We start from the raw sequence: 15,289 nt of genomic DNA, 5'->3' as shown, positions 1-15,289 counted from the left end.
TCTTGAACAAGACATTAAATAAGTGTGAAACAAACAAATTTAAGAATGGTATTTTTACTCTTTTTACCATCAAACAAAGTCGAAATGAAGTCATTTTGGATTCATTGAAAAGTTGGTGATAATATCGACACATCAAATGTCTAGCATAATTTTTTTAATACATACTAGCTATTAATTTTTTTTTATTTTTCCACCACCAATGTTTTTTTTTTCTTTTGCTCTTGAGCGCTATGGTGGCAGATTTTTTTTCCGGCGCCCCCCGGCCCCCCCGCCCCTAAATAAGCCAGAATTGTTTTGGAAACTCTTTAAAAAGGACAAAAATCAACAATCGGTATAAGCTACCTTTTCCCGAGGCTGCCTACTTGTGCTTTTTCCAGAGCAAAACCCCAAACCCTTTACAGTCGCGTGGTTGGCATGGATCTCTCTTTCCTTGTGAAGGACATGTCTGTTTTCGATCATAATGACGACTATCCGTCTGCTGGAGTACTTGTGCAAGGGAAGGACTATCCTGTTGTTCTTTCAGCGCTTCATTGCTTTGTGTCACGTGGAGAAGCATCTCCTGGACAATGTCTGAAAGCATCTCTCCAATCTCCTGACCAGGTCTCTCTCTCTCTCTCTCTCTCTCTCTTTGTGTGTGTGTGTGTGGGGGGTATTCTCTCCCTTGTTTTCAAAGTGTCAATTTGCTTTGACAGGGCATTGAACTGGAAGTAGCTGCTTTGGATGATCGATATGATATCATAGCTTTCAGGGTTTTGACAGACATCCAAGGGAGAAAAACTGCTCACATAGACATAGATCTAGTGTCTTTAGCAATTGGAAAGCCATATTGTATGTTTGGATATTCCACGTGCAAAATATTGGACCCAGCGACAAAGGTGTGGCTTCTTACGTGGAGGATGACACCGGGGCACTTCTCTACGGACACGACGCCACAGATGACTGTTGCTGTTTCGGGAGGCTGCGTCCCTGGAGATTCAGGAGGTCCTTTGTTTAGCGCTACCACTGGGTCACTTTTGGGCATCATTGTTACAGTCTCAAGGCTCCATCCAAATATCACTGATGAACAATGTCTGCGGATGAGGAACAGCCCTGAGGGCAATGCAGTGCCGGCATGGTTTTTGTTTCATGTGTTAGGCAAAGATTTTATCATGCAAGGAGGCGGCCCTACTTACTACAGCTCGAGTCCGGTACAAACAAGCAACATGATTAATCCAGGCCACCAGAATCCCGTGTTTGATTTGCACCCACCCCCTCATGTCTTTTTTTGTGGCACATCGGGTGAAAATTTGGATATCGACACCTTCATTGAGTCAATGGATGAGGCTTTGGATCCATACAAGTTTTAAGACAGAGTAGCAATACAAGTTTCAGAGCTTTTGTCAGATCCCCTCTCCATGGTTACTTTTTCTTGCACTCTCCATGGATATTTTTTGTGTTTATCTGGCAATAATGATTGTTGGACTCTATTTGCTCAATTAAAATGTATTGACTATTGAATGTGGTCTGAAGCTCAGTAGCATGTTAATGTAAATTGCATTTGATATTATGTTTTGTGAATGGTTATTGTGGAGGATGTTTTTCAATTGCTTTGTGGCCTTTTGCTCAGACTCCAAAGACTTGGAGTGTCTATTGTCAATTCTAAACAATCTTTTAGTAGAGTACAACTTCAAAGCTTTAGTGGGATGCTGATGGGGAGTTGTAGATTGGGCTTTTTCTAAGGTAGGTTGTTTGCTGGGGATTTGTACTCTAGGATCACTTGAAGTGGTTGCTTCAAGGGCTGAATCAATGTTGAAGCTGATGGTAAGTAGAATTGTTTTGGTGTTCGCAGGCCTCTTTGTGAGTATGTAGGATGAATATGGGCTTTTTGGTTTTCAGGTTGTTCTATGGTCTCAGAGATTAGTTTTTTGTGAACACTTTGGAACTTGACAGGGGGAGGTGTCGCTTAGCTGGAATATTTTCTTGGATGTGCTGGGACTTGGGAAGCTCCTGGCATACTCTTTGTGGTGCAAGAAAGCAGGCAGATCATAGGATTTTCAATTCATTCAGTCTTCTGTTTTTGCTTGAAGGGGTCACTTAGAGCTTGTCAGGACTGAATTTGTTTAGATGTTTTTCTTATCACAGACACCACACGACCTTCCTTGCGTGTTGGCTTGTGTGAGCTGCTTGTTCCTGTTCACCCTCAGAGCCTTGGGTGTTGGTGTTGGCCTTGTCCTGAGCTCTTTCTTCCTCTTGTTGGTGATGGGCCTTCTACGTGCGCCACTTCCTGAGTTGACCTATAGGTGGTTCATCATCGGAATCACTTGCATCATCTTCTGCACCAAAAAGTTTCAACCCCATAGGTCTCTTGGCTGTTTGCTTCAGTCTGTTGGAAGTTTCCCCAGTGCTAGGCATGGTTATTTTTGGCCTTAACTTTTCAGGTTCAGGGTCCTAAGGTGCCACTTGAGCTAGTCCTCTATGCAGCATAGTTTGTCTCCCTGCCTCTAAAGCGGTCACTGACCTTTTTCTCAGGTTTTTCAGGGATACTGCAACCTAAGTGGAGGATGTAGTTGAGAAGGGTGCAGATGACCTTTTACTTGCAGAATGTGGTCCTGGTGACCAATACAGAAGACATTTCGCCAAGAACTACAGTCGCGTACGAGCCACAGAAGAAGCCTGAAGGTAAAGAAATCAACTGGTTCATGCTTCCTTTTCTTGGAACCTTAGAGCTCATCACGTAAGTCTTTTATGGCTCTGTGGGCCCTACTTCATGCAGCCCTAAAGCCGCCTTCATAGAGATTCTATCTACTGCCACAAGCTGCTTTCCAGGGACGATTAATGTGTGTGTGACTCTGTGTCCACAAATTGTTTATTTGTGTCGTAGGCATCCTACTAGCTCTTCTCAGGCTGGGTATGGTGACAGGTTTGATTGCTAGTAGAGGTTTTACCATGTTGAAGTGATGCTTTTTGGTATCCTCCTTGCTTTTCTTGTTTGCTTTAGCCGGATGCAGTTGAGAACTCACTTTGCTGAACAGGTTGTGTTTATTCGAAATATGCAGTGGATTTTTGCGTTGAGACACTATACACTTCCTATTCTCTTGGTTTTGGGTCGATCATGGGGGTTCTCTACTCTTGAGGTCTTTTAATTGCATGTCATGATCGTTGCAATCTTCTTGAGTTTTGAGCTTGCCATTAGCACCATTAATTATTTGATTTTGCATGATTTCCTTTTCCTATTATAATTGTACTTGCTTACCTTTCTGTTATGGTGAGATCTCCCACATTGAGGTTGCTTATGCTCACGTTGCTGCAGGTCTCCCGGATTTTCCATTTCTTTGGGCACACATTGAGTATTGCACTAAATTTCTTTGGGCGCAAACTTCAACTGCTGCATTTGTTCGCCAACCTTTTCCAAAGTATGGCTTCATTCCTACACCCATTAACCTTTTGTAAATGCATGGTTCCATCCTGGTTCATCAAAGTGAATGTTCTTGGAGCAACCTCTGTCAGAATACGTAGCGGAGATGATGACCAAAACTGGGAACACGAGCAAAACAGCACAAGAGAGAGACAGATGTAGGCGTGTAACTTTGCTCTATATACACAAGAAGATCCTGAGGAATGATACAAATGAGGTATGGGGGCTGAGGACCTATATATACCTCCCTGGAAGGGCAGTTGGCCAGCACTAAAGTGCCCACGACTGAGAAAAGAGGTCCCACGATTGCATAAATGCAGTCGGCCAGCAAACTGGTGCCCACCACGACTGATCAAAAACAGTCGGCCAGCAGCAAGAGTGCCCACGACTGATAAAGACCCAGTCGGCCAGCACTGTACTGCTCTTGGCACCCTCTGGCAGCCCTCCCAAGCCTCAGAAAAAATGGGAAAAATAGGGAAAAAATGCGGAGAGTGGGGAAAAATGGGAAAACACCTCATAAGGGCGGGCACACCCACAACAAAGGCCCTGGTGTATAAATCTAGACAGGAGATGACTTCTAACACCCCCTCTCAGCTCCTGGCTGTGTGACCAACCACTGGGAGCTGGGGTGCCGCCTGAGCAAATCCTGAGAGAGCGATTTCGTGAAGAGGTCCACACCAACCACTGGGAGCTGGGGTGCCGCCTGAGCAAATCCTGAGAGAGCGACTTCGGGAAAAATAGGAAAAAAATGCAGAGAGTGGGGAAAAATGGGAAAACACCTCATAAGGGCGGGCACACCCACAACAAAGGCCCTGGTGTATAAATCTAGACAGGAGATGACTTCTAACACCCCCTCTCAGCTCCTGGCTGTGTGACCAACCACTGGGAGCTGGGGTGCTGCCTGAGCAAATCCTGAGAGAGCGACTTCGTGAAGAGGTCCACCGTACTGTCCTCTGTCGAACAGAACTCTAGCAAGATGTCATCAGTAACGATCTGTTCACGAACAAAGTGCCTGTGGATGACCATGGGTTCCTCTAGTGGAAGCCCAGACCTGCAATGTAACCTCCTCCTGCTCCAAAAAACTGCTCCTGGGTCATAAGTAGATCCTCTCGTGTCCGAATCTCCTCCCCAAACCGAGTCACTCCAACCGTGGAGTCGGACTCCATCCAACAATCCCCCTCTTGTGTACAAGAGTCCATGATCCTTCGCATGCCGCAAAAACCACAGGAAACGCAATCCTTCCTCACAAAGAGACATCTGCAACCATGAGCTCAACCGCCTCATCAGGAAGCTCCCGTCCAATCTGGTGTCCATCAACCAAATCAATGAACCATACAGCTTCTGAGTCAAAGAGACATCACACTGCTCACAAGGATCAACACCTGTTACGGTGCACAAGCAAGTCCTGGAAACCTGATGAAACCTGTCAACCACCCCCTCTGAATCCGGAACCACAAAGCCTGGAAAAACCACCTCCTTCAGCAAGTAATCACCTGTCACCTGCCTGGCTTTCCGAAAGGTCCCCGTGGAAAGAACATCCTCATCTATTGGAGGTTCTATGTCCCGAACACGACGAGACATCAGAGCATAAGTGACCTGTTCAGCTTCCTCTGACTCACGAACACAAGAACTACCAACATCAGTACTGGAAAGTTCCTGCCAACTGCTGCCATCTACTGGCAAGCTATCCACCACCTGGTCTTGGAAAGACCGCACCTGCAGCGTATCCACACTTGAGGCCATGTCCTCTGACGATATCTCCTTCCCAGCCTGAAGAACTTCCTGCTGAAGAGCCTGCAGCTTGTTAATATGCTCCCGCATCGTCGACGACTTTGCAGGGCTCATAACCCGCATCTGTACTTCCAAGGAAATCCTCTTCATGGGTGATACCCTGTTGTAAAGTGAGGCCAAATGCTGCCATATACCTCTGGCCAGCGTCATATGCTTTACATGATTGATTACCTGTGGTGTGCAGTTGAGGAAAATAAACGAACGGACCCTAGCGTTGACATGATCCCACATCTGTGTCTGGGCCTCCTGGTCCTTCCGGATCGACGGTAACTCCCCTTCCTCTACTTCCGGCCGTGGAACACCAACAACGACGAAATCGGCGAGGTCGTTAAGACTCCAAAACGGATTCCATCATCACCTTCCATATGCCGTAGTTGCTCCCGTCCAACTGACGGTCCACCGGGAACGTGGGGAGCGTCGGGATCTTCACATGTCTCTCGGCCATCTCAAACAGATCTGCCATAGCGGGGATGTACTCTGAAAAGGGTGGGTGGATGGGAACAAAGAAGAACTAAAACTTGCAAGTGGCTGTCCAGCAAATCAGCCCGCCTTTCTCTTGCTTCTCCTCTTCCCGATCAGCCCAAAACAGTCCACCAATCAGCCACAAAACAGTCCCCCTCTTGCTCACACAAATCCCAAGACCTATCTAGAGCCTAGGCTCTGATACCATGTCAGAATACGCAGCGGAGATGATGACCAAAACTGGGAACACAAGAGCAAAAACGCAGGCAGAAAAACAGCACAAGAGAGAGACAGATGTAGGCGTGTAACTCTGCTCTATATACACAAGAAGATCCCGAGGAATGATACAAATGAGGTATGGGGCTGAGGACCTATATATACCTCCCTGGAAGGGCAGTCGGCCAGCACTAAAGTGCCCACGACTGAGAAAAGAGGTCCCACGACTGCATAAATGCAGTCGGCCAGCAAACTGGTGCCCACGACTGATCAAAAACAGTCGGCCAGCAGCAAGAGTGCCCACGACTGATAAAGACCCAGTCGGCCAGCACTGTACTGCTCTTGGCACCCTCTGGCAGTCCTCCCAAGCCTCAGAAAAAATGGAAAAAATAGGGGAAAAATGCGAAGAGTGGGGAAAAATGGGAAAACACCTCATAAGGGCGGGCACACCCACAACAAAGGCCCTGGTGTATAAATCTAGACAGGAGATGACTTCTAACAACCTCCTCTTGTACAATGCATGGACCCACCCATAGGAGTGTAAGCTTTCTTGGGTGCTTTTGTGTCTTAGAGATATAGACTAGGACTTGATTTCCCTTGGATCTTGTGCTTGCTATACGATTAGCTCATGCCTTCCTCTTTTTGAATGGTCTCTGCCATGAGACACTACTTTGTTTTTCTTCCTTTAATGTCGATAGCTGTTGTATTCTCTCTTCCCGGGATTCCTCCGTTGGTAATTGGTGTTCCACCACAAGTCTTAATGAGGGGACTATGAATTCCGTTGACTTGATTGCTTCCAATTCATATGCCTGTAGACACTTTGTAGGAGGTCCGTAATGCCCAAACAACACTATCTAACTTGTGGTTCCAATCATTTTTGTTGGCCTCTGCGATCTTTTTGAGAGTTTTAGCTTTTAAAAAAAGTCTTATTAGTTGATTTAGCTTTCCATCGCATTGGGGATGATATACTGTTGATTTCTTGTGAATAATAAGAGTCTTGTTGGCTAGCTCCTTCATGACATAGTCGAGGAAGTGCTTTCCCTGATCACTGGCAAGTTCCATTGGACATCTAAATCTTGTCTTGACATTTTGGTATAAGAACTTAGCCATGTTTGTTGTAGTATTCCTCCTCAATGTCTTAGCCTCTTGCCAATTGGTGAAATAATTTGTGGCAGCCATAGTCACATGGGATGGGTAACGGGGATGGTGTCGGGAATGGGGTTGGAGACGGGGAACAGAAAAAGGGAGGGAACGGGGACGGGGGGTGGGGATGACATATAGAATATGCACATTATTGAATTATTTTTACGCAGACTACAAAGCATACAAAAATAGAACATTAAAGAGTGTTACACTTTCAAGTTTTGGCTCATCTCTATCTCTATATCTATTATGATGAAATAACGGGGGTGCCACGTGTGAGCATTTCATGCTTCCTGGAGGGAGAGAGGGAGGGAGGGAGAAAGATACACGACGTTTTCGTTGAAAATTTTGAATTTTGAGTCGTTTGGGGCGACATGTATGCCAAGTGTGGTGCACACACAGCAGGTGTGCGACTTGCAGAGCGTAGGGTTTGAAGGCATGTGGCGTCGCACAAGATGGTGGTCAGGGGCTTTTGAAGGACGACGCATGTATGCCGAGTGTGGTGCACGGTTGTGGAGCCAGGGTTGCAGGATTCGCTCTCTCTCTCTCTCTCTCTCTCTCTCTCTCTCTCTCTGTCTCTCTCTCTCTCTCTCTCTCTCTCTCTCCCCTGTGGTGCAGGCCGCCTCTGTCTCCTCTGTGCATACTCCCTCGCATGTCTGGTTGAAGGAAGACGACGTGCTTGGCTCACATGTATGCCAAGTACACTTTCGACAGTGGAATGCATTGATTGCCGGATCTGATCAGCATGCCAGTGCTTTGCTGGACATGTATGCCAAGTGTGGTGCACTTTTCGTCTGGCTCTAGGATATGCTCAGGATGCGCAGGGCAAGGAAGCTAGGGAGCTTTGGTGGACATCTATGCCAAGTGTGGTGCACATTCGAGAGCACAGGAGGTTCTCGACCCCCTTTCATGCGGGTTGCGATCTCTTGAAATGCATTGATTGCCGGATATACTCAGCATGGGCGGGGCTTGGAAGTTCGGGGCTGTTTTCATCGGTCGAAGGCATATAGCTTTGTGCAAGCTGGAGGCTTGGGTGGGCCCCTTTCGGTGTGGGATGTCATCTCTTGGAATGCATTGATTGCCAGATCTGCCCAGGAGGGTCGGGGCAAGGAAGCTCTCGGCATGGGCAGGGTCTTCGTGTAGTTTTTCGACACCCTTTCGGCGTGGGATACCACCTCTTGGAATGCTTTGGTTGCCGGATAAGCGCAGCAAGGGCAGGCCAAGGTTTTTGAATGCATGTGGCATCGTGAAGAAGCATTTCGTGCGTGGTGGAGTTTCGCTGGACATGTATGCCAAGTGCGGTGCACTTTCGAGAGGAATGCAGGTTTTCGACGTCCTTTAGGTCGAAAACCTGGGAATGCATTGATTGCCGGACATGCTGAGCATTTGCAGGGCGAGGAAGATCGTGGCTTTTCGCATCGTATGCGGAGCCAATGTTTGCTTGCTCGCACGTGAACAACCCTTTCCTTGCACGCATTCTTCCCATGCGAAACCCCCGCTATTTGTCCCAGTATGATATCCCACACCGAAAGGGGCCAGGTATGTATGATATGTTTGAAGAAATAAATGATTCCAGGAAGCCCTGGGCTATTTTCATCTGATGCAGTCACCTATGCTTGTGCTTTGAAGGCATGTGGCATTTTGCAAGAAGTTGGCTTGGGATCACAAATTCACGATGACATTGTTAGTTAGGGGCTTTTGAAGAAAAACGTCATGCTTGGCAATGCTTTGGTGGACATGTATACCAAGTGTGGTGCACTTTCGAAAGCACGTAGGTTTTCGACACCCTTCCAGTGCGGGATGCCATCTCTTGGGCTGCATTGATTGCCGGATATGCCCAACAGGGGCACGACCAGGAAGCCTTGGGCTGTTTTCATCTGATGCAGAGCCAGGGTTTCTCCCCAAATGTAGTCACCTATGCTTGCGCTTTGAAGGCATGTGGCATTGTGCAAGAAGTTGGCCTGGGATCATTCACGATGACATTGTTAGTCAGGGGCTTTTGAAGAAAAATGTCATGCTTGGCAATGCTTTGGTGGACATGTATGCCAAGTGTGGTGCACTTTCGAAAGCACGTCAGGTTTTCGACACCCTTCCAGCGCGGGATGCCATCTCTTGGGCTGCATTGATTGCCGGATATGCCCAACAGGGGTAGGGCCAGGAAGCTCTGGTCTGTTTTAATCGGATGTAGAGCCAGGGTTTCTCCACAAATGCAGTCACCTATGCTTGCGCTTTGAAGGCTTGAAACATTGTGCAAGAAGTTGGCTTGGGATCACAAATTCACGATGACATTGTTAGTCAGGGGCTTTTGAAGAAAAACGTCATGCTTGGCAATGCTTTGGTGGACATGTATGCCAAGTGTGGTGCACTTTCGAAAGCACGTCAGGTTTTCGACACCCTTCCAGCAGTGCGGGATGCCATCTCTTGGGCTGCATTGATTGCCGGATATGCCCAACAGGGGCAGGGCCAGGAAGCTCTGGGCTGTTTTCATCGGATGCAGAGCCAGGGTTTCTCCCCAAATGTAGTCACCTATGCTTGCGCTTTGAATGCATGTGGCATTGTGCAAGAGTTGACTTGGGATCACAAATTCACGATGACATTGTTAGTCAGGGGCTTTTGAAGAAAAACGTCATGCTTGGCAATGCTTTGGTGGACATGTATGCCAAGTGTGGTGCAGCACGTCAGGTTTACGACACCCTTCCAGTGCGGGATGCCATCTCTTGGGCTGCATTGATTGCCGGATATGCCCAACAGGGGCAGGGCCAGGAAGCTCTGGGCTGTTTTCATCGAATGCAGAGCGAGTGTTTCTCCCCAACTGCATTCACCTATGCTTGCGTTTTGATGGCATGTGGCATAGTGCAAGAAGTTGTTTTGGGATCACAAATTCACGATGACATTGTTAGTCAGGGGCTCTTGAAGAAAGATGTTGTGGTTGTCAATGCTTTGGTGGACATGTATGCCAAAAGGCCTACTTTTGAAAGCACAGGCTTTCGACACCCTTCCAGGGCATGGCCAGGAAGCCCTGGGCTGTTTTCACCGGATACGGAGCTTGTTTTGGTGGATGCCACGTGTCGCCATTTGAGGGCTCTTGGAGGGAGTTAATGCGAGAGCGTGAAAATTTGAAATTCGAACGGTCTTCTCTCTCTCTCTCTCTCTCTCTCTCTCTCTCTCTCTCTCTCTCAATGTATTTTGCCCCTGTTTTGGGTAGGGGTTCATGCCAGGTACGCAAGCCCACGGGGTTCAGGTCAGGCCGCCGCGTTCCTCTCTCTCTCTCTCTCTCTCTCTCTCTCTCTCTCTCTCTCTCTCTCTATATATATATATATATATTTCGCGCACAGCAACAGTCTGCTTGGACACAGGAGGTCGTGGGTTGTTGTGCAGACCGAGAGCTCCATGTTTTGGTTGAGGCGTGATCTGCAGCAGCTCCATCATTTGGTTCAGAGGCTGGGAAACGATGCCTGATTGTTGGATATGCCCAACAGGGGCACGGCCAGGAAGCCCTGCGCGCTGTTTTCATCTGATGCAATCACCTATGATTGCGCTTTGAAGGCATGTGGCATTGTGCAAGAAGTTGGCTTGGGATAGTTAGGGGCTTTTGAAGAAAAACGTCATGCTTGGCAATGCTTTGGTGGACATGTATGCCAAGTGTGGTGCACTTTCGAAAGCACGCCAGGTTTTCGACACCCTACCAGTGCGGGATGCCATCTCTTGGGATGCATTGATTGCCGGATATGCCCAACAGGGGCACGGCTAGGAAGTCCTGGGCTGTTTTCATCTGATGCAGAGCCAGCGTTTCTCCCCAAATGCAGTCACCTATGCTTGCGCTTCGAAAGCATGTGGCATTGTGCAAGAAGTTGGCCTGGGATCATTCACGATGACATTGTTAGTTAGGGGCTTTTGAAGAAAAACGTCATGCTTGGCAATGCTTTGGTGGACATGTATGCCAAGTGTGGTGCACTTTCGAAAGCACGTCAGGTTTTGGACACCCTTCCAGTGCGGGATGCCATCTCTTGGGCTGCATTGATTGCCGGATATGCCCAACAGGGGCACGGCCAGGAAGCTTTGGGATGTTTTCATCGGATGCAGAGATAGGGTTTCTCCCCAAATGTAGTCACCTATGCTTACGCTTTGAAGGCATGTGGCATCGTGCAAGAAGTTGGCCTGGGAAAACAAATTCACGATGACAATGTTGGCTTGGGATCACAAATTCACGATGACATTGTTAGTCAGGGGCTTTTGAAGGAGAACGTCATGCTTGGCAATGCTTTGGTGGACATGTATGCCAAGTGTGGTGCACTTTCGAAAGCACGTCAGGTTTTCGACACCCTTCCAGTGCGGGATGCCATCTCTTGGGCTGCAGCAGTGCATTGATTGCCGCTTGGCAATGCTTTGGTGGACATGTATGCCAAGTGTGGTGCACTTTCGAAAGCACGTCAGGTTTTCGACACCCTTCCAGTGCGGGATGCCATCTCTTGGGCTGCATTGATTGCTGGATATGCCCAACAGGGGCAGGGTCAGGAAGCTCTGGGCTGTTTTCATCAGATGCAGAGCCAGGGTTTCTCCGCAAATGCAGTCACCTATGCTTGCGCTTTGAAGGCATGTGGCATTGTGCAAGAAGTTGGCTTCGGATCACAAATTCACGATGACATTGTTAGTCAGGGGCTTTTGAAATAAAACGTCATGCTTGGCAATGCTTTGGTGGACATGTATGCCAAGTGTGGTGCACTTTCGAAAGCACGTCAGGTTTACGATACCCTTCCAGTGCGGGATGCCATCTCTTGGGTTGCAGTGATTGCCGGATATGCCCAACAGAGGTAGGGCCAGGAAGCTCTGGGCTGTTTTCATCCTATGCAGCAGAGCCAGTGTTTCTCCCCAAATGCATTCACCTATGCTTGCGTTTAGAAGGCATGTGGCATCGTGCAAGAAGTTGGCTGGGGAAAACAAATTCACGAGGACATTGTTAGTGAGGGACTGTTGAAGAAAGATGTTGTGCTTGGCAATGCTCTCGTGGACATGTATGCCAAGTGGCCTACTTTTGAAAGCACAGGCTTTTGACACCCTTTCAGGGGCATGGCCAGGAAGCCCTGGGCTGTTTTCACCGGATGCGGAGCCTGTTTTGGTGGATGTCACGTGTCGCCATTTGAGGGCTCTTGGAGGGAGTTAATGCGAGAGAGTGAAAATTTGAAATTCTGAACGCTCCTCTCTCTCTCTCTCTCTCTCTCTCTCTCTCTCTCTCTCTCTCTCTCTCTCTCTCTCTCTCTGTTTCGCCCCTGTTTTGGGTAGGGATTCATGCGAGGTACGCAAGCCCACGGGGTTCAGGTCAGCCCGCCGCGTTCCTCTCTCTCTCTCTCTCTCTCTCTCTCTCTCTCCCTCCCGAGTGGCTATTGGTCAGCTCAGAGTTTCATCACACCGATTGGAGATTGAGACTGGCAGAGCAGCACGGATCCCCCGAGAGGAGAGGGTATGCAGATTGTGCAGAGAGGATGTGGAGAGTGAGGAGCATTATGTATGCAGATGCAGAGCATATACAGCCATCAGAGAGAGATATCCCATTTTATTCAGAGAGCCACATTCCCTACGCCAGATCTTTGAGACAGCAGACCAGCGCATACTGGGGAGATACATTCTAGACATACAGCGCCACAGAGAGACATTATTACAGGCTCAGACAGCTCCAGAGGGGGGGCGACAGACACAGATTACTACATTTTTTCAGAGATCCATACCCCTCCCAGCCCCTACACGGCAGGGAATTACTCTCCAGAGAGCAGAGACACTTAGAGCCCGCAGGAGACAGAGGACACCTGGCTTTCAGACACCACGCCTATACCAGAGAGAGATGACAGAGATCAGAGCTCAGTTTCACAGAGAGGGTGCGGAGCGATTGGCTCGCTTCAGAGCACACCCAGGCATGTTCTTCAGGGAGCTGTGGACACCCCCTTCACTGATGTATACCATTTTATACCCCCAGTATGGTACAGGATGGAGCTAGCTAGGTTGCATATCATGATTGTATACTCCATGCATATAGCTTTGCATTCTCCTAGTAATAGAGCTCCATCCCTTGCATACCCAGATTCAGCTTTTTTATTCAGTACTTTTTCATTTTGTTGGGATGACAGAGGATACCCCATACAGGTACTCCGATTTGTCTCATAGGCCGAGTTCGGTCTTTTGGAAGACGTTAATAAAATCTTTCTTTCTTTCTTTCTTTCTCTCTCTCTCTCTCTCTCTCTCTCTCTATTTCGCGAGCGGCAGCAGTCTGCTTGGACACAGGAGGTTGCAGGTTGTTCTGCAGACCGAGAGCTCCATGTTTTGGTTGAGGCGTGATCTGCAGCAGCTCCATCATTTGGTTTAGAGGCTGGGAAACGATGCCTGATTGCTGGATATGCCCAACAGGGGCACGGCCAGGAAGCCCTGGGTTGTTTTCATCTGATGCAGTCACCTATGCTTGCGCTTGGAAGGCATGTGGCATTGTGCAAGAAGTTGGCTTGGGATCACAAATTCACGATGACATTGTTAGTCAAGGGGTTTTGAAGGAGAACGTCATGCTTGGCAATGCTTTGGTGTACATGTATGCCAAGTGTGGTGCACTTTCGAAAGCACGTCAGGTTTTCGGACACCCTTCCAGTGCGGGATGCCATCTCTTGGGCTGCATTGATTGCCGGATATGCCCAACAGGGGAACGGCCCAGGAAGCCCTGGGCTGTTTTCATCTGATGCAGAGCCATGGTTTCTCCCCAAATGCAGTCACCTATGCTTGCGCTTTGAAGGCATGTGGCATTGTGTAAGAAGTTGGCCTAGGATCACAAATTCACGATGACATTGTTAGTCAGGGGCTTTTGAAGAAAAATGTCATGCTTGGCAATGCTTTGGTGGACATGTATGCCAAGTGTGGTGCACTTTCGAAAGCACGTCAGGTTTTCGACACCCTTCCAGTGCGGGATGCCATCTCTTGGGCTGCATTGATTGCCGGATATGCCCAACAAGGGCAGGGCCAGGAAGCTTTGGGCTGTTTTCATCCGATGCAGAGCCAGGGTTTCTCCCCAAATGCAGTCACCTATCATTGTGCTTTGAAGGCATGTGGCATTGTGCAAGAAGTTGGCTTAGGATCACAAATTCACGATGACATTGTTAGTCAGGGGCTTCTGAAGAAAAACGTCATGCTTGGCAATGCTTTGGTGGACATGTATGCCAAGTGGGTGCACTTTCGAAAGCACGTCAGGTTTTCGACACCCTTCCGGCTGCAATGATTGCCGGATATGCCCAATAGGGGCAAGGCCAGGAAGCTCTGGGCTGTTTTCATTGGATGCAGAGCCAGTGTTTCTCCCCAAATGCATTCACCTATGCTTGCGTTTTGAAGGCATGTGGCATCGTGCAAGAAGTTGGCCTGGGAAAACAAATTCACGATGACATTGTTAGTCAGGGGCTCTTGAAGAAAGATGTTGTGCTTGGCAATGCTCTGGTGGACATGTATGCCAAGTGGCCTACTTTTGAAAGCACAGGCTTTCGACACCCTTCCAGGGGCATGGCCAGGAAGCCCTGGGCTGTTTTCACCGGATGCGGAGGCTGATTTGGTGGATGCCTCGTGTCGCCATTTGAGGGCTCCTGGAGGGAGTTAATGCGAGAGAGTGAAAATTTGAAATTCTGAACGGTCTTCTCTCTCTCTCTCTCTCTCTCTCTCTATTTCGTTCCTGTTTTGGGTAGGGATTCATGCCAGGTACGCAAGCCCACGGGGTTCAGGTCAGGCCGCCGCATTCCTTTCTCTCTCTCTCTCTCTCTCTCTCTCTCTCTCTCTCTATGTCTCTCTCTCTCTCCCCTGAACCTGTATAGCTGAGCATCTTGTAGGTCGCATTTTCCGAGTCTCCCCCAAAGGGGAGAGGGTACCCTTGAGGGGAGACTCGTTCCACCAACAGCCCTCTCCTTTATCAACAGCAACATATGGGAAGTAAGAAGTCTTTTGCCTCAGTCACCGCTTCACGATTACCGCCCATTCCTCCACCCGTGAGCAAGCCGACACCATGGGAAGCCCACCTCATGCAAGAACTGAAGAAACTCCAGGGAGAATTAGCAGCACTGAAATATGAGACTATCAAGAAAGATGAACAAATCAACGAACTGAAAGTGCAAGTGCAAGCCATGAAGACGAAGCAAGAGGAAGCACGAGAAGGACCCATACCTACAACACTACAAACAGAAACGACAAACCATGTTTCAAAGGTAAATTCAGTTAACTCACAAGATTTTGTTAAAGAAGTCATATCAGCAGTCAAAGAAAAGGAACGAA

General features: G+C 48.3%; 2 protein-coding genes and 1 pseudogene across 3 annotated transcripts in view; all 3 read left to right on the top strand.

The window, feature by feature from the left end:
* Nucleotides 1-416: 416 nt before the first annotated feature.
* On the top strand, nucleotides 417-1,439 carry LOC147607474 (uncharacterized). The gene is made up of 2 exons (XM_086790900.1): nucleotides 417-600; nucleotides 693-1,439. Exons 1-2 carry the CDS (start codon nucleotides 442-444, stop codon nucleotides 1,344-1,346), a joined length of 813 nt encoding a protein of 270 aa, XP_086647026.1. The 5' UTR covers nucleotides 417-441; the 3' UTR covers nucleotides 1,347-1,439.
* Nucleotides 1,440-2,138: 699 nt separating this feature from the next.
* LOC147607472 (uncharacterized) overlaps nucleotides 2,139-15,289 on the top strand; it is a 54,718-nt gene continuing 41,567 nt past the window's right edge. For both annotated transcript variants that reach the window (XR_015264744.1, XM_086790653.1), the window contains exon 1: nucleotides 2,139-2,658. Coding sequence is in view for 1 of the 2 variants with exons in the window: in XM_086790653.1 (XP_086646779.1) it covers nucleotides 2,562-2,658 (97 nt within the window). In the remaining variant the exon portion in view is untranslated. The remainder of the gene's footprint in view (nucleotides 2,659-15,289) is intronic.
* Nucleotides 7,981-15,289, top strand: part of LOC147607473 (uncharacterized) — a 31,299-nt pseudogene continuing 23,990 nt past the window's right edge.

This window comes from Cibotium barometz, chromosome 55 (genome assembly GCF_041138505.1).
Source record: "Cibotium barometz isolate CiBa-2024 chromosome 55, ASM4113850v1, whole genome shotgun sequence".
In the NCBI taxonomy this organism is placed as follows: domain Eukaryota; kingdom Viridiplantae; phylum Streptophyta; class Polypodiopsida; order Cyatheales; family Cibotiaceae; genus Cibotium; species Cibotium barometz.
The sequence above is the reverse complement of the archived record's forward strand: the minus strand, read 5'-3'. Positions and strand labels throughout refer to the sequence as shown.